Below are 22,018 nucleotides of genomic sequence, written 5' to 3' on the forward strand. Positions count from 1 at the left end.
TCCTTGATGATGTGGGGACAAGTGATTCGAGGACTCTCCCACTCCCTCGGAATATTTTCGAAATTAATCGATGAACCTCAAAGTTAGAGACAATGTTGGTGAGAGGGGGACACTCTCTTGGAAAATTATCGAAGTTAGCTTTTAAAGCGCAAGTTTTGAAGTATCTTTGGTAATGTTAGTGGGCGGAAAAGTTTGTGGACCGCCTCGGTATTTTCCGAAATTGAAATTCCAGTAATGCAATTGTAGAAGATCTTCAAAGATGGAAATTTTTTTGAGATCGAAGTTCTAAAATAGAAATTTGAGACAATCTTTGGTTATGTTAAACTGAGGGGCGGTTCGGAGATTCCGGAAAATTTTACAGATTGAGGTCCTAAAAATGAAATTTTAGACAATCATTAATGGTGAATAGTTTGCGTTTCTCCAGGATTTGAATGGGAGCGCTACCCTTGAAGCTTTTCGGAATTGATGTCCTAAATATGTAAATGCCATGTCTAATGCAGATAGTGGAAAGGATTGTTATGTCCCTATCTTATTTTTTGTTTTAGTTACTGATGAAAACATTGTGAAAACCCCTTCCCAAAATTTTTCTTTTTCAATACCAGTTGGCTGTTTTTTGGTTATAAATAATGAAATTTTCAATTTTCAGCCTGATGTTTTTATTTGGTTGAAATACAAGCATTTGCGATCTCTGTAAAAGTACTTTTAACATTTTAGGCAGATACCTTTTAGTAATACAGGAGTGGCTCTCGCCAATCCTGTTCTACTTCTTAACGGTTGTTTGAAGTTGATTACTTTAATGATTTTCTCGAAGAAAATTGGTTATAATAGAGTTAGAAGAAAAAAATAGGCTCTCACAAATGCCCCTGCCCCCCCCCCCAAAGAAGAATTTTGCATGCATGGTGCATCTCCTGGGTCTGCTTAATACTTCAACATTGTATGAGGTAACTGGGAGTGGTAAGGGACGACTTTCCACGCCTAATAATCCCTCGTTTTTAAAAATAGGGTGGCGTTTTAACTCTTGAAACATTATTCAAATACGATATAATTTTTATTACAAAGTAAATTTGGAGCAAACTGCTCCCAGAAATATTACAAAAGAAAAGACTAAACCTGCAATTTTAAAGCGAAAAGTTTAAAAACTTCCTGAGGAAGCATCTCCCCCTCTCTCATTCATTAAAGATCGTCTTAAACTTTTAATTGAATTTCGTAAATGTTCCGAGTGAGAGTCCTCGAAAACTCTTCCCCTAATATTACTGAAGATCGGCTAGAATAGCATTTCTGGAGCTCCAGTTTCGAAAAGTTTCCAGGGATGGCTTTGAATCTCTCCTCTCTCTAACACCACTTGAAATCAGTTAAAGCTACAGTGAGAAAACCCTCGTAGCCCCCCTCCCCCTTCTCCGTTTGAAATAGTCGAAAGTAATCTACAGTTATGTTTCTAGAACGTACATTGCAAAATTTACCTTTGGAGGGAACCTGAACCTCTCCCCTTCCAAGACAACATGGTCAAAAATAGTCGGAAAATGCGTTTTAACTACACTACAATGTCGTGACTTTTCTAATGAAGAAATCTCCGAATCCCTTTACTTCCACTTCAATATTTTACTTCCGATTAGGTTCTAATGTTACATAATGAATTACTAATGTTATTTTCAATAATGAATTTCTGTAAAACGATATGAAGGGAGGGTGCTTTCATTTAAGTTCACCAGGGATTTTTTTTCTTTAATGAAAAGCATAACGTTCTTTGATATTTTTACTAAGTGTAAAAATTTTTTGAACTTCATTCGTGTAAAAAGGGGGTAAAAATATATTTGAAGGGTGTCAGAAAGAGCTCCCATTCAAGTTTAGAAACTGACTTGATTTCGTGAAAAATTAGATCTTCCTCACTGCAGCAATGTTTCATGAAAACATTTTTTTTTTTAAACTGTCATAGCATAAATGAAATGAAAGCTGGGTGTGTGTAATGTAGAAGCTGGTTAGGAGAAGCTTCTTTGCCAGTCAGCCACAGCAAAACATTATAGTGCTCTGGACTTTTAACCTCGTTGTTTTTTTTTGTTTTTTTTTGAGCTAATGGGGGTACCGTGGTACCCCCGTGCGCACATCTCTGATAACCAGTACAAATAGTAGAAGAAACTTTATTTATGTTTTGAGGAAACAGATTTTAATAGTAGACCTGGTTGGTGTTATCAAGCAGTATTTAGAAATTCTTTTCAATGAAAGCCTGCCTGATTTGAACTTCATTTGCTTTTACTCAAAACTTTGAAAACCCACTTTCATCTTTTTGCTTATCACTGCCTCATGCACTCTTTTAAGGGTTTTTTTTTTTTTTTTTTCAATTTTTGAAAATTGTTAACTTGGAACAGTTGGAAAGAGAAGGACATGCTTTTCATTGAGTCCATAAAACTCACTAGAAACATTTTATATGCAAAACTCACTAAGGGTGAGCTTACTGATGTCACCCCTGTGACAAGAATTTTGTTATGATTATCATAAATCTTTAAAGTTTTTCATCCGAAAAAGAAATAATACATGGATTCAACTTTAACCTTTTTCTTTGCTTGGTTCTTCTCTTGGTTCTTGGTTAGGTGTTTCTTCTCAGCGCATCATAATTGAAAGGATTGATTGAGTTCGTTTACTGATCTATTGCTATTTTTTAATTGTTTGTTCTTTTTCAAAAAAAAAAAAAAACAATCATCTCTAATGAGTTTTCTTAACTGTTTGATACCTGTAATCTCATACATTCAAAGCTTATGGTAACGTGGCCAGCCTGTCTGCCTAAAGAAATATTAGTTTTGATGAAATTTTGAGGGAAAAGGAGCCATAGCACAGGATGCGCCATTGAAAATTTGGGGGGTTTGAGATTTGAAAGAATTTAAAACTTATTTCGGGAGGGCAGAGGGGGGGGGAGCTCTGTAGTATATGAGGGAGTGTGCCATTACCCAAGTGGGATGTACACTCCTGCTTAACTGATAATTTTTTTATGTAGGAGGTATAATGCTGGTCAATGAAACTTCACCCCCTTTACAAAAATTTCTGGATCCGCCCCTGATGGAGGCTGGAGGGGTATATATGATCACTCTTAAGTGATGCAACGACTAAGAAGAGGTTGGTGCTGATTTCATCACCTACTACTTCACTTATGAGCTTTGAGTGATAGCCAAGACTCTTGATCTTTACGAGTCTCTCCTTATTATAGAAAAAGCTAAATGCCTTTTATCATTCATGTGACTCAAAAGCAACCCTGAAAGCAATTCCTAATAAAGGCTCATGGACAAGAGCACCCATATGCAAAATTGTAAGGGGGGGGGCTTAGATATTTTCCCCATGGGTTAGGAGGGTATTTTCTCCATGGAAACCAATTTCAGGACAGATTAGAGTCATTAAAATATTTCATTTTTAATAACTTATTCATTAATGGCTGGAGAATAAATGTTTTTACATTTTTGCAAAGAAAAAGGTACCAAAAGCAAGAAAGTTATAATTTCAAATGGAATCGACCCCCTCTTGCCCCCCTATATGGGCGCCCTTGCTCATGGACCTCTGAAGAGATTTGCACTCTCCTGTTTTGTTACAAGGAGGGGCGGGGTAAATAAACTGTTGCTTTATCCAATGGTCATCTGCAGAAATTTTCATTAGAGGCAACAAAAATGAGGATAAACTGGCAAAAGAGGGCAGAAATGTGATTAATGACAACAGTGTCAATGTTACCATGTTTGACACAAATGTGGTTGCAAATTTTAAATTGAGGGAGGAGTCGATTCCTGTTAAGCATCAATTTTGTAGTATAGATAGAGACCACATTACATTAAAGACCATTGCTAAACTAAGAACAGGTCGCTGCAGAGGAATGAAGATTGATAGGGAAGATAGAATTTTCAGGAATTGTGATAACCGTTTGGATTCTGATTTTACACCTGCTCATATCTTTGTTTGCCTGACTATTTTCGCTGATCTGTGGGAAATAGGGATCCTGCTTTTGTCAGTAAACCTCTATGAGAATAATCTCAAACAGATTGCCAGGACTATCATCTGGGCCTATGTCTGATTTTGTCTTGCCATGGACATATCATCATCATTGAAAATACTCTTTAAAAAAGCCTTAAATAATATCACGACATTTAATATGCAATCGTAAAAAACACTAGCATGAAATTAAAATCAAAACCAAAATTAAAACTGAAAATGAATCAGTTTCCATCAAGTGATTTAAGGTAATAAACTATTAGTTTTTGAGTTGCGGAAAATGCCTGGAGTTTGGAAATTTGTATAGTTTCTCACTTAACATCATTAAAGCTAAGTTAGTTGTAAGAAAAATAACATTTTGTCAATGAAAATGTTTTCTGTTACTTAACTATTGCTTTTTTAATTTAGAAAAGGCTTATATCAGATAAGAAGTATAGCGAAAGAAGATTAGATGTTTTATCTGCACTTGTATTGGCTGAAAAATCTCTTAATGGACCAGGTAAACACATACACACACACACACACATATATATATATATATATGTATATATATATATATATATATATATATATATATATATATATATATATTACAAAATGCAAACAATAAACACATAAGGGATTTACAAAATTAAACAAATAAGAATACTAAAACTAATAATAAGACTAAGCTGATGAAACCAGAAGTCCTCAGCAGTGGAACCTTCATCCTAAGGTCACCAGACCCAAAATTTTAAGCTAAAAACTAAAGCGAGTTTTAAGCAAGCTTATTTGTTTAATTTTGTTAATCCGTTATGTGTTTATTGTTTGCATTTTGTAATATTTACCTGGCTGTTTCTTTGGCTGCAGCATTGGGCTTGTGGTTTACTCCATTTTATTTTATGTTATTCTTTTCTAATTTTCTTTTATTTTGTTTCAGTATATATATATATATATATATATATATATATATATATATATATATATATATATATATATAAAATATACTAACTGCGTTGCACAACCTATTGAAAAATAAAAGTTATATTAAGTGATGCTTGTTCAACAATCAGTGTTAAATAAGAGAAAGAAAAAACACTTGGTGTAAAATTTCCCGTTAGAATAATGACAATAGTTTCTTAAAATCTTGTTAAAATTTTGACCTTAGTGCCTAAAAATATCCATTCAAATGAGAACTTCGTAAATAAAGTTTACATTCCCCTAAAAATCAAAATACCTGAACGAATAATTATAAATATAGGTAAAAGAATTATTTGAATGAAGGCAACAGTCCCACAATAGCATCAACATACTCTTTGAAACCTCGTTAGAATTAGAGAAAATCAATTTTAAATTAGGAATTTACCATCTGCTTAGGGCTAGTATCTTTACATAGTATAAAATGAAGTCCTGAAAAAGCGTCTGTGTGTTTGAACTTGCAAAACTCAAGAATTACCCGACCGATTGCGCTGAAATTTTCACAGTTTGTTCCTTTAAGTCCTGAGAAGGTTTGCAGACCAGTTTGAATAAAATTCGATGAATAGTTCTTTTTTTATTCCAATTTACCTCCAATTTTCACATAAATTCTCAAATAGGGGGTGAAAAATTACTTGCACGTATTAATATTACATATCGTTAGAAAGGGTAGAATTTTCCGCGTTCTAAGCAATTTCTTTTATGCTCTAACTTTATTAGGGCGAGAATTACTTGCATTTTTAGCTCGAATTTTTTTAGGCTTAGCTGAAATTTAGGCACTACTTTCTTAATTAAATAAATCAATAAAAAGTGAAGGAATTGTCCCACAGCTTTCTTTTTGACGCCGTTGGAAAAAGCGACCTTTTTTACTCCAGATCTAACTCGACCTATGGTCGAAAAAATAAACTTTTATCTCGAAAGGAAAAAAAAGTTACAAGCCTTTTTAAATCAAGTTTCAGAAATCTCGATTCCATTGAAATTGTGAACCATTTTCTTTCAAATTTTAATTCCTTAAACTTATTTTATTTTGTGTTTCCATGCTTACGCATTTTAAATCCATCTTTCTGGATTTAATTTCTTAAAAGTATTTTAATATCTGTTGTCATTGTTTGGAAAGGAAATCATGATGTTTTTTATTTATTTTTTACGCCTGATTTTTGAATATACGTCACTTGACACAATTTTTATTTTCAAGATAGACCGGGCAAAACTGGGCAATGCAGGTAGTCATAATCTAAATCTAAAAGTCCCATATAGCCTTTCTTTGAACTTATTGCAAAAGTGTCCACCCATAAGGTGGCATCTTGTTTTTGGGAAAGCAGTTCCTCAACCCATTCTTGAGAACATTTACCTCTTGGAGCATTTTTATAACTATTTTAGCAGTAATTCATTAAGAAGTGTATTGAAGAAAATGCTTGCTTATTTAAAGAAGCTAACTGTAGCTTTTTCAAAAAGTTTTTTCAGTTTGAGTATCATGAAGAATTTTAATGAACTCAAAATTTTAACGTATATGTTTATTCAGTTGAGTTTGTTCAAGATTCTAAAAGTTTTATATCTTCTCTTCAGATTCGTATATTTTTTGTTCCCATATTTTGTGTAGTTCAGACTTTTACTAGTAATTTGGTATTTGGTTGCACAAGCCCTTATACGAATAAACTAGAATGAATTGTTACCATGGAACATTAATTCAACATTTCAAAAACTTAGTTTAATTTCCATATGATTTTTTCTTGATAGTAATGTAGTGACTAATCCTATGTAATTTTTCTTGTATGTATAAATTAATATTAATTGATCAATTTTATGTTTGATTAAAATCAACATCTTAAGGGAAAAAAATCTATACAGTATGAGGTATTTTAATTTTTGATTGGATTTTTAAAAATATTTTAGGGACTAAAGAAAGAAGATTAATTACTTACTTAGCTATGTCTCTTGGGGTACAAATGGTAAGTTTTTAACGATTTTAAAGCTGTTTAGTATTAAATAACCTATGTCTTAAACTTCTTACTTTTAGTTATATTTTTCAGAAATCATTTAAAGAAGATGAAATCGCCAGCTTTGCAAGTGTAATGAAAGAACTAGATTTTATATGTGATCTGAAACAAAAGTGAGCATGTAATAAAATTACTTGTTTGCATGCTGTTGATTTATTTTTTAGCTTGATTTGTTTTGAAAAGGATCATTTCATACAATGCTTCAGAAATTTGGTTAAAGTGTAGTTAGTGTAACAACAGCAATGTATTGCCGATTAAATCCTTTACTTTTGGGATAAAACTCTTTGTTATCCATCATTTCATTTTATTTGAACACTAGGGGCCCATCCCGAACTTGTTGGCGTTGAAAAAATTATCTGTCTTAAATAAATATTCTGCAGATTTTTTTGTTTTAAGATATCATGGTGTACTTGTACATAAGCTTTTTGTTTCGTTTTTATGAGGTTTTTAAAGAAATTGATTCACTTCATTTCCTAATCAAGAGAGACCAACCTTTTCTTCCCCGTGAACAATATAATCTTCACATATGTAACATTGTATGTATGACTTTTAGTTTTGATGATGATAATGGCATGAGAAATTTCCATTGAAAATTGCAATTATTTATATTAGAAATGGAAATGTGCAAGGACCATGTGCGGGGGGGGGGGATTTCGAGAAATATTCCTGACTGACCTGCTGCTGATCCAGTAAGAATAGTGCAGTAAATCATGTTAGTCCAAATTGATTTTGTTTGGGGTCCAGTTCCGTTGCATACATAAGACAAATTAAAGTTTTGCAACAAAATTATTGGAATACCGCCTTTAATTTTAATAGAATGAATATAGGCTCTTTAAGATATAGAGATCGTACAGAGTCAGAGTCCCTAAGAGGAAAATATTTTAAACATCTTAAAGTATATCTGCACGCGTTTATCAAGGGAACCACAGGAATTGTTTGGTAAATCACCAGCAAATGCAAAGATGACATCTCTCTCAATGTTGTCTTAATCATTTAGTTCGTTTAGAATTCACAGCTTCTATACACAAACAGTGGCTCATCAAACTTCCGTAATACATTATTCGGCAGACCTTTTGAAGACCCTATCAAAATGGCCCATTTTTTCTTAAGAAACGTACAGAGTCTTTGTGAAGGGAGCCATTCAAAGTAGTTAAACCTGGAGTGGTCAGTTTTTCAACCACTAAGAAAAATTGCTGCAATTAAATTAAAAAAAAAAACTACTAACACTGCCTGTTGATTTTGGTTAAATTTAGACAAAAAATTTCAGTTCCACCAGGTATGCCGATAAACATTAATTTGCATTCTGGTATCATAGCAAGTCTCGGATCAGTTTCTAATTTAATTGCTTGATTGCAAACGTACTTATTCTGTAGGTTTTAATCATGTATTTATCTTGTCCAGAACATATAAACATACAAAATAAACCCTCTCTTTTTATAATATTAGTATAGATAAAAACCTCAAAGGGTATCCCGAAATGCATGCAAAATTTCAGCTTTTAGAATCACACATTAATATCATCTATCTGCACTACTTGAATTTAAAAAGTAATTTACTCGAAGCGGATCCCAGTTATATTTCATTTGAATAAATTTTCATGCATTAACGTTCTGCAAATCTAAATGTTTCGCGATGTCCAAGGCTAATAGAATGCTATATACCTTATCCTCGGCATCCTCAAATTCATGTATTGGTTATGGCTGTTTTTATGCCATAATCGTTATTTTTTTTCACTTGTTTCTATTCCTTAGTATTCAGTTCATAGGGAACAGCTTTCAACTATTTTATCACTGCTAGTGCGAGACAATTAGCACTTTTTTTAACTATATAACAATAGATTAGTTCGAAACATAAACTGGTAGCGAAGACAAACTATTGCTTTAAAAAATTAGTACAGTTGGCTCTCTGTTTAACGATGCTCTATTTAACGACTTTCTCTATTTAACAACGACTTTTTCCGGTCCCAGATGGTCCACTATAGTGTTAAAAGCAGTCTATTTAAGGACTTTTTCTACTTAAGGACGATTTTTTGTGGTCCCTTGAAAGTCGATAAACAGAGAGCCAACTGTATAAGTACATATATGCATAATTTATAACCTGTGTCACTCAGTAAGAATGCACCTTTCAGATAGTGAAAGAATTTTTCAAATAGCTGCAATGGTTCCAGAGATTACCTCGAACATGTAAACACACAAAAATCTGCCCTCTCTCTTTATAATATTAGTATAGATAACTACAAATCTTTTTGTTTTTGCTTCCCAAAAACTATTATTATTTCCCTTATAAATCTTATGTAAAACATATTTCACTTTCTAAATGTAAAAGTTAAATATACTATTGATAAATAAAATACGAAAATATTTCAACCTTATTATTTAGTACAACTGAGTGCAGTTTTATCCAAGTAATCGCTTGAAATTCATTTATTTTCTTTTTAAAGCGTATTTTCTTTCTATTTAAAAATACTAAAAATATAGTTTTGATGAGGATTTGTAGTGGGTTTTGGTGTTCAAGCATTTTAGTGCTAGAGTTTAATTGTAGTAACTGAAATGTTCCAAATCATGAAACATAAAATACTTATTTCATTTTAAAATTTATATTTAAATTGAAATTAAAAAAGCTTCAACTTAAAAACTGAATACAAAAAATTGCTCAAATTTCTAATCATGCAATTTTTAACATTCACGTTAACTATCATAACTTGTTTGCAAAACCATATTGCAATCCCAAAAGTTATCCTAATGAAGCTGCTTTTTCTACATGGTTTTATGTTGCTAGTGAAGGTAACATAATGTGTTATGGTTCTCAATCTCTTACCATGGAGCTGGTTCATTAGTTATGCAAAAAGTAATCCCTTTTTTGCAACTATATATATTGTACCATTGTGAAAAGATAAAATGGGGGGAGTGAAGACGTTTATTAATGAAACTAAGACCTCAAGTCACGTGATAGTTTAAAGCAAAGCATTGGAAGAAATCAGATTTCCTTCACTCGTCTCACGCAAAACGTGCCAATTGTTCATCGTTGTTGAATCACGTTACTTGGGGTCTTTGGGTCAGCTTTTGCTAAGCTAATAATGAGACTTGCTCCCTCCATTTTAATTTCTGCTCTAAGGATTGTACAAGTGGCATATGAAAAAAAGTCATTGAGTTTTGTTTTCTGATACAATTTAAGAAAATACCTGTATGCTAAACAATATGTCACAGAAGAAATATGTGCTTACAGAAATTTGACTTAAGTATGCCAAAGTGAAAAACAAAAAATGGCGATGCAGTGTCAATTTTATTAAAAATTTACTTTTTGCTATGAAAAGCATATGAAGTTAAAATTTATTTTGAATTTTTAGAATCCGGGAAGCTTGTGATTGTAGTTTTATGTATTGGCATCATGTTGTATTTCCTACATACATCACTGACATTTACGAAAATGGAGCAGATACTCATCATATACAAGTAATTAGTTTTTGAACTCAGTAAAACATGTATGTGTTTTAAGTCTTAGTAAAATTATATGAATTATAATGGAGTAAAAAAAGCCTGTGAAATTTTTAAGTCAATGCTTTTAAAGTATATGAACACCTTTTATTTCAGTTTCAGTTCGGATCAGTTTCTAGTCTTGCAAATTTAAATTTCAATGTGTGCCTTTTTCTTTCTATCTTTCCCTCTTCATACCAACCAGCATTTTTTTAAAAAAACTTTTCATTCCTTTTTTTTTCTCCTCCTAGTTTACTTAATTGTTTTCAAGGTACTGTAGAACCTCGATTGATCGAGCTTCGATTAACTAAGGTTTCTGTTATCCAAGCCGATAATGAAGTCTATTTTTTCAAAGAAAATAACGTAAATATTATGAAATGATGAATTTTCTATTTGAATATAAAAATATTTTCTGGAAATTTGTTAGGTTTTTAATATCCAACTTGGCATTGTACAAGAATTCAATTGATTTCTTAAATCTTACTACATGTTATTTCCCTACTTTAGTTTTTAAACTGTAAAATATTACTTTTTATATGCTCATTTTCATCTTTTAAAAATATTCTATTGTATTTTTCATTAATACATTTTAAAAGTTTGCGATTCTGACCAGATTTTCTACAAAGTTTCTATTAACTGAGATTTCCGACATCCGAGGTACTAGCAGTCCCAATTAGCTCGGATAATCGAGGTTCTACTGTACCTGAAAAATTTCTTTGTCACTGAAGTGATTCCTCTTTTATGGATTCGGACGAAAACCTTGAATCTGAAAATGAAGTCACTTGACTTTTTAATAAGTGTTTCAGTTTCAAAACTCTTTGATGTGCTTTTTGAACTGTTTAATCATATTTCAAAAATAACACAGTTAATAAAAACAACAGTTAAGGTAAACACACCAGTAGTGACCACTTTAAGGTTACTTATATACTTTGAAGAAAGCAATGAACCATAATGTGATTAATGTACTAGTACTTAACGTAACTATCATATTGAATCAATTTTATTCATCAGTCAGTCCAATAGATTAAAGATATTAATGTATTGGAGAGGGTTCAAAGGCGGACTACAAGGCTAATAAATAAACTTTCTCATTTAGACTATGATTCCAGGCTTAGAAGGCTAAAAATGTAGTCTTGAGCAAAGAAGAGACCGAGGGGACATGATTCAGTTAATTTAAATTTATTAAAATGAAAGATGTTACGGGGCTGAAGTTTAGCACTGAAAACAGGACAAGGGGTCATTGTTTTAGGCTATTTAAATCTCAGGCTAACATGGATATTAGGAAAAATTATTATTTTAGCAGGGTAGTGGAACCTGGGAACAGCTTACCGGAAGAGGTGGTAATGAGCAAGGGAGTTGATAGTTTTAAGAGGGCCATTGATCTTCACTGGGGATTGTAAATTGACTAGGACCAGCCTAGCTGGACCCAGAGCCTGTTGCTAGTCGTCACTTTTGTATTTGTATTATTTGGATTTAAAGTAAATAATGTAAATTCTTCAGATGGGAGAATGTCAGATATCCACTACAGTAGTGGCCACTTTGGAGTGGTCACTACTGGTCCAAATTTGAGGGTTGGGAAAAAATGGATAAAAATTTGAACAAATTGAAGTTCTGTCATTTTTAGAAAATGGTTCGATTTAGGAAGAATTGGGCTATAATACGCTCATTGATTTTCAAGAGAGGTTATTAATATTGCAGACCAACATTTTAAAAACATACTTCACTGTAGCCACTACTAGTGCATTTTAAACCTTGAAGTGGTCACTACTGGTGTGTTTACGTTACGTGTGTATTTTTTATTATTTATAAAAATTTAAATTGACTCACATTAGGCTGACATTAAGTTTACAGATGACGGAAATGTTTAGTTTTTTTTTTCGAAGTAGATCTCTAGAAGCAAAATGCCTTTTTCAGGTTGTCATTATAAAAAATTAAAGTGCTAAATGCTGCATATGAACTCTTGTTAACTACATTTAAAAAAAAAATATTTTTAAGAAGTTCACTTGCTGTTTTGCTTGATAAATTGTTTTAGATTTAAGGATGTCTTTTGAGAATTAAATGAAGCAAATTTAAAATATGCACACATTTGCATGTGTCATAATGAGTCAACTGAAAACATTTAAAATATTTCATTTGTTAAGGATACAAACATATTTCATCACTTAAACTTAACTTTTAAGCTAGTGATGTAGTAAAGTCAATGAGTGCTCAAAATAGGGGTGTAGCGTGCATGGAATATGCGATAATTTTTGACTTCAGAATATTGTTAGGGGTAGTTAGTAAGTCAACATACTGAAAGTCCCCGCCCCTAGGGGGTGAGCTAAAGGTGGGAGGGAGGGGGGAAGCAAATTTTGGGTTTTTCGAATATATGTCAGAAACAGTGTAAAAATGCGTTTAAAATAAAAATTCAAACTAAATAAACTTGCTATTTAATTGTTCCTTCACATCTTTGTAAAATTTCAACATTTTTTCGGGTATATGTTATGAAAATCGATAATTTTCGAAGAAATTCTCTCTTTTTTTCAAACCTTTACTTTTAGTGCCTCCCAGTATCAGTATTCATAAAAATTGTCAATGGCAAAGTTCTAGAGCATTAAATTACCTTCAATTTGATATGCTACTTTCTTACCTTTTCTTAAACCAATCAAAAGTTATAGAATATCTAACCTCCCTATTCAAAAAATTGAAAGCTCAATAAACTTTTCTTTACAATCGTCTCCGTTGAATTATCAACACTTTTCGAGGTAAATGTATGGCAATGAACGTCGATAATGTTTGTGAGAGCGTACTAATACCTTTTTCATATTAAAATACTATCCATAGGCAGCTCGTACGTGGGCAAGGGGGGGGGGGGTAACTGCCCCCTCACTTCCGAACGTAAACGGGCCTTGCCCCCTCACTTTTCAAGGATTCATGATCGATTGAAAAATGATTTTTTACATTGTGGACTGATTTATTTCACGAAGGTAAAAACTAAAACGGCCAAAAAAAGGAACTTTTCTCATCTTATTTCATTGGAATTTAACTTTAAAATGGAAAGTGTACAGTTGCGATTCGTCCCGATTTTTGAGGCCATATTTGACATTTTTAGAACAAATGAAATCAAAAATGTTACATTACGAGTAATCTAGCCCAATTTTACAAAACAAAAAAAAAAAAAAAAACTTTATGGACCACTCCCCCTAACCCCTACACTTCTTTTGACCCCCACTTTTTTGGCACCAGCTGCCTAAGATACTATCGAAACGTTTGCAGTTACTTACAAGTTTATTCTTGCATAAATTATTTTATATAAATCAGAAAGAAATGTTTTGAATAAATATTTGGCAAATGGAATTCTAAAATTGTAAAAAGAACAGTGTACGATTCGTCAAGGTTACCGACCATCTAGCATTTTTTCAAAAGATGGCGTGAAAGGGGTGAGATTAAAGTGAGGCGCCCCCGCGTCTTATGTTATGAAGCAGTTAAAGTTGGAAAACAAGCAATGGCAAAAATGGTAAACTTGCCCTTCGCAAACATCAAACTAACATGGAAAAATCGCGCACTCCCTGTTTCTTCGATGAACTCAACAATCCAGATTAATGATGAAAAAGTTGTGGTGGATCCATTCATGCTTTTTCAGCGAATTGCCATTAGCAAGAAATCGGACTAAGATTTGAAGATTTACATGAAATATGAATTAGCTCCCTATCCCCTAGCATTATTTAATGAAAGTGGGATGAGGAAGTGCAGAAAGTCAGCCTTATACACCTTATTTAAGGAAATTGATCATGACATGAATTTAACTAAGTTTGAACTTGTTGTTGATGGGGGATTCTTAATCCACTTACATTAAATTTCTAAGGACCCATTACAACGGGAAGGGCTGTACAGTGGTTTTTGATGGATACACTGACACATCAGAAAGCACAAAAGCAGCCGAACTGAACCGACGATATCGCTTAAAGAGATGTGTGGACATCAATGTCAGTTTGGAAAGTGAGATGAAAGTTAAACATGATTTTCTTTCAAATGTCCATAATAAGAGTCGGCTGATAAATCAAAATGCATCTGTTAAAAAATGGGATGAATACACTCCAAGCATTAGGTGATGCTGACTTTGATATTGTGACGACAGCTATCGTCAGATCGCAAAATTCTTCCGTTGCTGTTATTGGAGAAGACGTCGACTTAGCTGTTCACTTGGTTGCCAAAACCCCAACTGATCACGAAATTCTACTGATAAAACCTGGCAGAGAAAAAAGGTCAAGAGTGCTGTATATTCCTCACAACAGCTTCTGCTAGATTTGAAAATGAAGGACAATGCCCACTTGTTATTTTTACATGCATTCACAGGCTGCGACTCAACATCTGCAGCGTATCGCAGGAGTAAAGTGGGGTTAGTTAAACTATACCAGAGATCTAAAATCGTACAGCATGGATCTGAGGTATTTGTCAGCGGTTCTTCTTCTCCTGAATCCATTGAGACTTCTGGGATCATGAGTACTCTCGTATGGTATGGTGCTCCTGCCACGGAAAAGTCTGAACGAGTTCCGATACAAATCTTTCATCAAAACAGCTGCAAACATGAAGGCTGATCTTTCAACTCTCCCTCCAACTGAAGGAACGCTTAAGCAGCACGCATTCCGGACATATCACCAAGTACACCTGTGGCTAGGGGAAGAGTCCAGTGGCGAGTCAACGAAATGGGGTTGGGAAAGGAGGCATGATCAACTAGTTCCAAAACTCTCGGAGCTGGATGCTGCTCCTGAAGAAATGTTTAAAATGATTTTTTGTCGATGCACGAAAGGATGTGACAGCGGCAGGTGCAGTTGTAGAAAAGCATCGCTAAACTGCTCTGTCGCATGCCTGCATTGCAAGAGCAATTGCAACGGCGCCAAAATATGTATTCATGTCGAAGGCGACGACGATGACATCGATACACTGCCAATCTCTGTGGACACCGTTTCCAATGCCGATGAGCCTGAATAAGCCTCGACATTTCCACCTCAAGAATACCAAGATGTCACCTTGTAAAATTATATTTTCATTTTTTAATTACTGTCATTCCGTATTCATTTGTAAAATACTTTTAAAACGTGATGAGTAATGATATAATAAAAAAAATATTGCAAAAGATTATTTTTCGTTAATTGAAAATATCTAATTTCTATTGTTAAAATGTTAATTATAATAGTAGAGTCACCATACTCAATTCAAGAAAAACACCGACATTGAGTGTACAAGTTAGAAATTCATAACTTTTCATAGCTTGTCTGCTGGATGTCGTAGTGGTTAGACACTGCCTGACATAAGCCTTTAGTCTCAGGTTTAAACCCGCAGTTTAAGTGTTCTGTCGATGGATTTTCGAAATGAATAAAAATCCTCAGTGGACATGTCCCATGATTGCGGCCTGTTACCAATCCCTTGAGTGCATATTTGGCTTTGGCACTCTGGGAGAAAAAGAGCCAGTTGAAAAAAAAATTTTTTGTAAAATTAACAATTTTCAGTAACGTATACATCCAAAACAACTTGATATTTGACAAATATGTATAAAAACAATTTCATAGAAAATTTGTTAACTTCCATTTTTATTTGGAACATATTTTTCGCTATTTTCGAGATCTTATTTAAAAACCCAAAATTTGCACCCCCCCCCTTCTACCTTTAGCTCACCTCTCAGGGGAGGGGACTTTCAATATGTTTACCTACTAACTAACCCTAACAAATTTCTGAAGTCAAAAATTATTAATCGCATATTCTTTCACGAACGATAGCATTCAAACAATATCAAAATATAAATTTTCAATTCAGTTAAGTAAGCAAATCAAAATGCTTACCTTCTTTATGCCATACCTCGTGTCGGTTCTTTCCTACGTCAATAGGTGAGTTAATTCTATACTGAAAACTTAGACTCATAATAAATCAGAGGCCTGAAAAAAGGACTAGACAAAACTTCTATTAACTAAAACTATATTACTATTTTACATTTATGTACAATATTAAGAGTATTAGAAAATTCGACAAACATAATCTAGGAGATTCCACCGCACAGCTAGCGGTTCGAAGCATCACTTGAATCTGATAAAAGTTCGGATGGAAAAGTTCTAAGAGGTCAAACTCAAGTGGATCTTTGAGGGAAAAGGGGGAGAGAAGATCGAGTGTTCGTCACATATTCCATGCACGCTATAATGTATTCATTGACTGAACTGTTCGAGTCAGTTTAGTGTTTATGAATGGCAAGTGTTCCATTTTTTTTTGCCATGAAGGTGTTGGTTTGAAATCCTATAACTTTTGATTGGTTGAATAAAATGCTACAGAGTAGCATATCAAATTGAAGGTAATTTTATGATCTACAACTTTGTCATCGACAATTTTTATATATATATATTGATACTGGGAGGTACTACGAGTAAACATTTGAAAAAAAGGAAGAATTTCTTCGAAAATCGTCGAGTTTTCATAACATATACCTAGACAATTTTTGAAAATTTGACAAATATGTGTAGAAGCAGTTTCATAGTAAGTTTATTTAGTTTGAATTTTTATTTTAAACGCATTTTTTCCACCGTTTTCGACGTTTTCTCGAAAAACCCAAAATTTTCTTCCCCCCTCCCTCCCACCTTTAGCTCACCCCCCAGGGTCGGGGACTTTTAGTATGTTTACTTACTAACGACCCCTAACAATATTCTGAAGTCAAAAATTATCGCATATTCCATGCACGCTACAATGTGTTCATTGACTGGACTAATGTCGCAGATGTTTAATTTGGCTACTTTGTTTGTTTCGTTGAAGTTTTTAAAAATAAATTTATTTGTTTAAGTAAAGAGCATAGGTTTAAACTTTATTTTCAATCATGATTCAAACTTTGAGGAAAATTACCTCAGTAAAATTAAACGGTTAAAAGAAAGCATTTGGGAAACAGTTGAAAACACAGTTCTCAAATAAAAAGGTGGTTTGGGATATTTGAGGCAGATTGTTTTAAAATTCATGATAATACCTCAATGTGAGATATAATACCCAAAATAAAGCTTGGTAATGTACTTTCTTAAACTGTAGGAATCATAGGGAGAACAACATTTTAATTACAATATCCATGCTTCTAGAAGAATTTAGTTGTGATTGTTTTTCCCCCACCAACTCTCTTCTTCAAATACAATTCTAACAATAATTTATTTTGTGAATTTCAAAATTCTACTCAATATGTTTATATTTAATGTATTTTTTTTCGCTGATCAGAAATCATGTAAATCAGTTCTGATAGTTTCCGTTTTGTTTCAGTACATGATATCTGCTTTGCATGATTGTGTTAGTCCAATACTTGCTTCACGGCATGAATCATCGCCTCGTATACTCTTGGATGCTTTTGAAAAGGAAACATATTCTACTCTGAAAAAGGTATCTATTTCTTGGAGTCCTTCTATATCTGTACATACTATAGTTTTTCTAAACTGTCTTAAAGATATATTTTTTAGTTGAAGTATTCAATGCACCTTTACTTTCTTGATTACTGAGCCAAATGAAGTAAAATGGATGTTATTGATCAAATGAAATGTTATTTGATATGGAGAGAATCTGGAGCCTGTTATCAGCCATGAAAGAGATGCATATGGAAGAGCAGTTTCTGTGTTTGGGGTGGCATCTCTTTGGGTGGACGTACAGACAGTGCCTGATTACCGCACAGGCCACCTAAATCTAGGGCCCCATCTTCCTAAGGGGCCCAAAGAATTAAGCATAGTATTGCAACTATATGAAAGATACGTGTATTTTTTTAAAAATAATAAAACATTATGACTTATCAATTGGAAAAAAGAAACTTTCTTAAAGGAGAATTTTTATTCCTTCTGCTAGTAATGAATTTATTTTGTAAGGTTGTAAAAATTGATTTATGATTTAGATTTTTGGAATTCCTATTACATCTGAAAAAAAATTCTGCTTCAGTAGTTAATGATTTGTCCAGTTTCCCTGGTGTTTGGAAATCTCATCTTTAAAAATATTTTCGTTCGTGACATTTTTCCTCAGTATAGGTGTCCTTGCAGTTCTGGTGATGTAATAGTTTCCGTTCCTTGTCTGTTTACTTTGCTTCCTTTCATTTTTTGTTCATTTGTCATTTGGTTTGCATTGTTGAACCATTCATTCTTCTTTTTATGCACTGATGAAGGGGCTTGCATTTCATAGCCCCGAAACAGCTGTTTGCTGAGTTCTTAACTGTCTTTAAAATGCTTTTATTTGTGCTTTATGCAGGTTGTGTCATTTTACTTAAATATAAGCTGTCAAAAAATAATAAAAGTTTCATTTGAAAATTGAAGCATGAAACTTGGTGACGGCATAAACAATGCTTTTCTGTTTTCGTCAAAATAGAAAGCATATAAACAAGTGGTCAATTTGAACGATTGTAAAACCATAACGGAAAACTATTTAATTTAAAGACTTAGGTATGTTAAGCAAAGGCGCCCCTAGCATCAATTTTCATGAGGGTGGAAATTCTAAATTCGTCAATTGGATCTCCAAATTTTGACAAATGATAAAATTTAGGTATTCATGCATAATTACATCTAATGAGAAGGGATGTTCAGTCATTTAAAAATTGCAATAGTACAATTATCAGGGCGCCCAACACATTCCAGCCATAGAAAAGGGTAAAAGAGGACCACTTTCAATCAAAAAGGGGACTAAAAAGGACTAGTTAGGATTTAAAAGAGGACCTTGGGAGGACCATTCATAGTTAAACCCAGGGAAGCACCAAAAGGCAAATTAACTGCCAGCTGCTAAATCCGTGAAGATAATTTGTTAAACTATACTAATATTATAAAGAGAGAGAGAGCAGATTTTTGTATGTTTATATGTTTGAGCTAATCTCTGGAACCATTGCAGCTATTTGAAAAATTCTTTTACTAGATAAAAGGTGCATTCTTACTGAATGACATAGGCTATAAATTATGCATAAATGTTCTTATACTAATTTTTTAAACCAATAGTTTGTCTTCGCCACCAGTTTAGGTTTCATATAGTTTTATTCTTATAAACGTAAAAACAGTTACCGCTTGTTCCGCACCTGCAATGACAGAATAGTCGAAGTTTCTCTTTGAACTGAATGTTGAAGGATGGTAACAAGCGATAGAAAAAAAAGCTTGCGATGTCAGCCTCCAAAATCTTGACATGCATTTGTGGCTGCAGAGGATAAGGTACATAGCATTCCATTAGCCTTGGACATTGGATGCCTATTAGAGTCGCAGAATGTTTATGCTTCAAAATTTATTCAAATGAATTACAGCTGAAATTCTCTTCGAGCAAATTAGTTTCTGAATTTAAGTAGTGCGGATAGACGATATTAGTAGGAATAAGTGTTTCATAAAGTTGTAATTTTGCATGCATTTTGGGCTAACCTTTGAGATTTTTTTAAATCATACTAAAATCGAAATAAAAAACATCTGGTAATAGATTCACTTAAGTACATTTAGTTCAGAAAATTCTCAACTCAAAGAGTAATAGCACATAATTACTGTACATTCAAAGTTAAGAGTTAAAACAATAACGAACAAAGAACATTCACTAGGAAGGAAGTTGACTAAGAAGATGAAAAAATAAATTTAAATTATTTGGAGAAATATTCTTCATGATGACCTCACTTAAGCGTTTAGAACGAAACATTTAGATAATACCTTTCAAATATCCAATTAAAAAGAGATTGACAAAAAAAAAATGTTGAGGCATGCGAAAGTAGTAAGCTTTCCGATGAAAACGATTACAAGAGGGTAAAAAAAAGGCATCCCGGGATTGAGAAAGACTCACCTCTTGGCAAAATAGACTACATTCCTTACATTAGAAAATATGAATTTTGTTTCTTAAGAGCTCATTTAGAACATTTTCGTGGTCCAACTTTAGTCCAAAGCATTTTGAAAGTAAATGGACAGGTCCTGCTAATCTATCAAGCTACATGCATAGAAGTCGGTCTTATAGAGAACGATAAACCTTCAATACTAATCTTATTTGCAGCATGTAACTTTCTTATTCCACTCCTGAACTCGGAGAAATGTTTGTAAAAGTTTTAACTCTTATGTCAACTTTTAGATCCTATTGCTTTGTATCAAATATTTTAAGAAAGTTCTCTGTGACGACACACTGCAAGCAAAACATTAGCAGTAAAACTATGACTGTCGGTCAATATCAAAGGATACAAACCAAAGTTTAATTTAAATAAAAGGCAAAATTTGTCAAGGAAGGCAAAAACTCAATAGTTAATAGCATTGAAAAATGCTATTAACCAGGAACCCAAGCAAATGTTTATCAGCATACCTGGTGAAAATTGAAAAACTTAATAAATTTAACACTAGCCAAAGTTCTATCAAAAGGCAGACTGACTTTTACGATGTGTTTTAAGGAATTGTCGGGATTTTATATGGTGGTGAATAAACTGACCATTCCACATCCCAACTACTTTTAATATCTCCTCCAGAAAGAATCCGTAAGATCCATAAGAAAAAACGGGCAATTGGTATAACTTCTTTAAGAAGATGTCATATTTTGTGTAGGACGAATGTTCAATGAGCCTTCGTTCAGATAGAAAAGCCATAGAAAGAACCCTAAAAGGCCAAAAAGGTTCAAACGAAACTTTGAGAGCTGTCACCTTCTTATTTGATGGTATCTTTCATGAAACTCATCCTGTAGTTCCCTAGACAAATGCGTGCAGATCTACTTTAAACATGATCAAATTCGTCTTCTGCTAAAAACTCTATACTATCTCTGTAACTTAAGAACAAATATAAGACAGGGGTGATTGTGAGTTCATCAAAAAATACCTGAAAGTTTCAAAGCGATAACGGGGGGGGGGGGGGTAATCTTTGGCCCCTATTACTTAAGTGCACCTTTGCCATAGTATTAAATAGTTCTGAGTCAAAATATTGTGTGTACATTTGATTAAATTTTTAATGGGTTACAAAGTTACTTTTGAGCTCGTGTTATAAAAATTATCTTGACATTTGTCCATCTTAAGGCTCTTGCAGGTATATTTGATGAGTATTATATAATTTTAACAAAATTGCGGAGGAAGGGAGATAAAAGCATAACGAAAAAAAAAAAATCCGGTATTTTCAGACATAAAAATACCCCGGAAATACGTCAGAAAATATCGGAAATTCGGTAAAATACCGGAACACAATCACCCCTGATAAGAGTCCGTTTAGGAGATGGTGGTATGCGTTTGTCGAGTATTTTATTACAGGTAAGTAACGGAAAAATACCTGAAAAAGGATAACTTATCAAAATAGATGAGGACTATAATTTTCGCTAACAGTGCTGTGCATCATCTGTATGAATTCCTTAATTCCTTCAACTCCTCAGGACTTCGCTTCATGCTTTTAAATTTACGATATTCCAATAATATTACTGCGCAATTTTAATTTGCCTAATCTATGCAATGGAATTTGTCCCCAATTAAAATCACTACAGAATGTAATGATTTAGAGTACTCTTCTTACGGCACCAGCTGCAGTTCAGTTGGCTCATATTCCTTGCATTTCCATTGGCCTTGAATATTTCTTTTTCCAATGTAAGTGGTTACAATTTCCAAGTAAAATTTCTTACGCCATCAGCATCATCAAATCTGAAGTTCAAACGTGATACTATACAATACATAGCACAAGGTTACATATG

The 22,018-nt window shown here is 33.3% G+C and overlaps 1 protein-coding gene across 1 annotated transcript in view; it reads left to right on the forward strand.

Moving 5' to 3' along the window:
- LOC129228693 (WASH complex subunit 4-like) overlaps positions 1–22,018 on the forward strand; it is a 91,438-nt gene that overhangs the window by 18,835 nt on the left and 50,585 nt on the right. Inside the window, exons 2-6 of the mRNA XM_054863377.1 lie at positions 4,372–4,462; positions 6,811–6,866; positions 6,948–7,027; positions 10,261–10,366; positions 17,648–17,764. Of these exons, the coding sequence (XP_054719352.1) occupies positions 4,372–4,462; positions 6,811–6,866; positions 6,948–7,027; positions 10,261–10,366; positions 17,648–17,764 (450 nt within the window). The remainder of the gene's footprint in view (positions 1–4,371; positions 4,463–6,810; positions 6,867–6,947; positions 7,028–10,260; positions 10,367–17,647; positions 17,765–22,018) is intronic.

The sequence above is a fragment of the Uloborus diversus genome, chromosome 8, assembly GCF_026930045.1.
Source record: "Uloborus diversus isolate 005 chromosome 8, Udiv.v.3.1, whole genome shotgun sequence".
NCBI classification, from domain to species: domain Eukaryota; kingdom Metazoa; phylum Arthropoda; class Arachnida; order Araneae; family Uloboridae; genus Uloborus; species Uloborus diversus.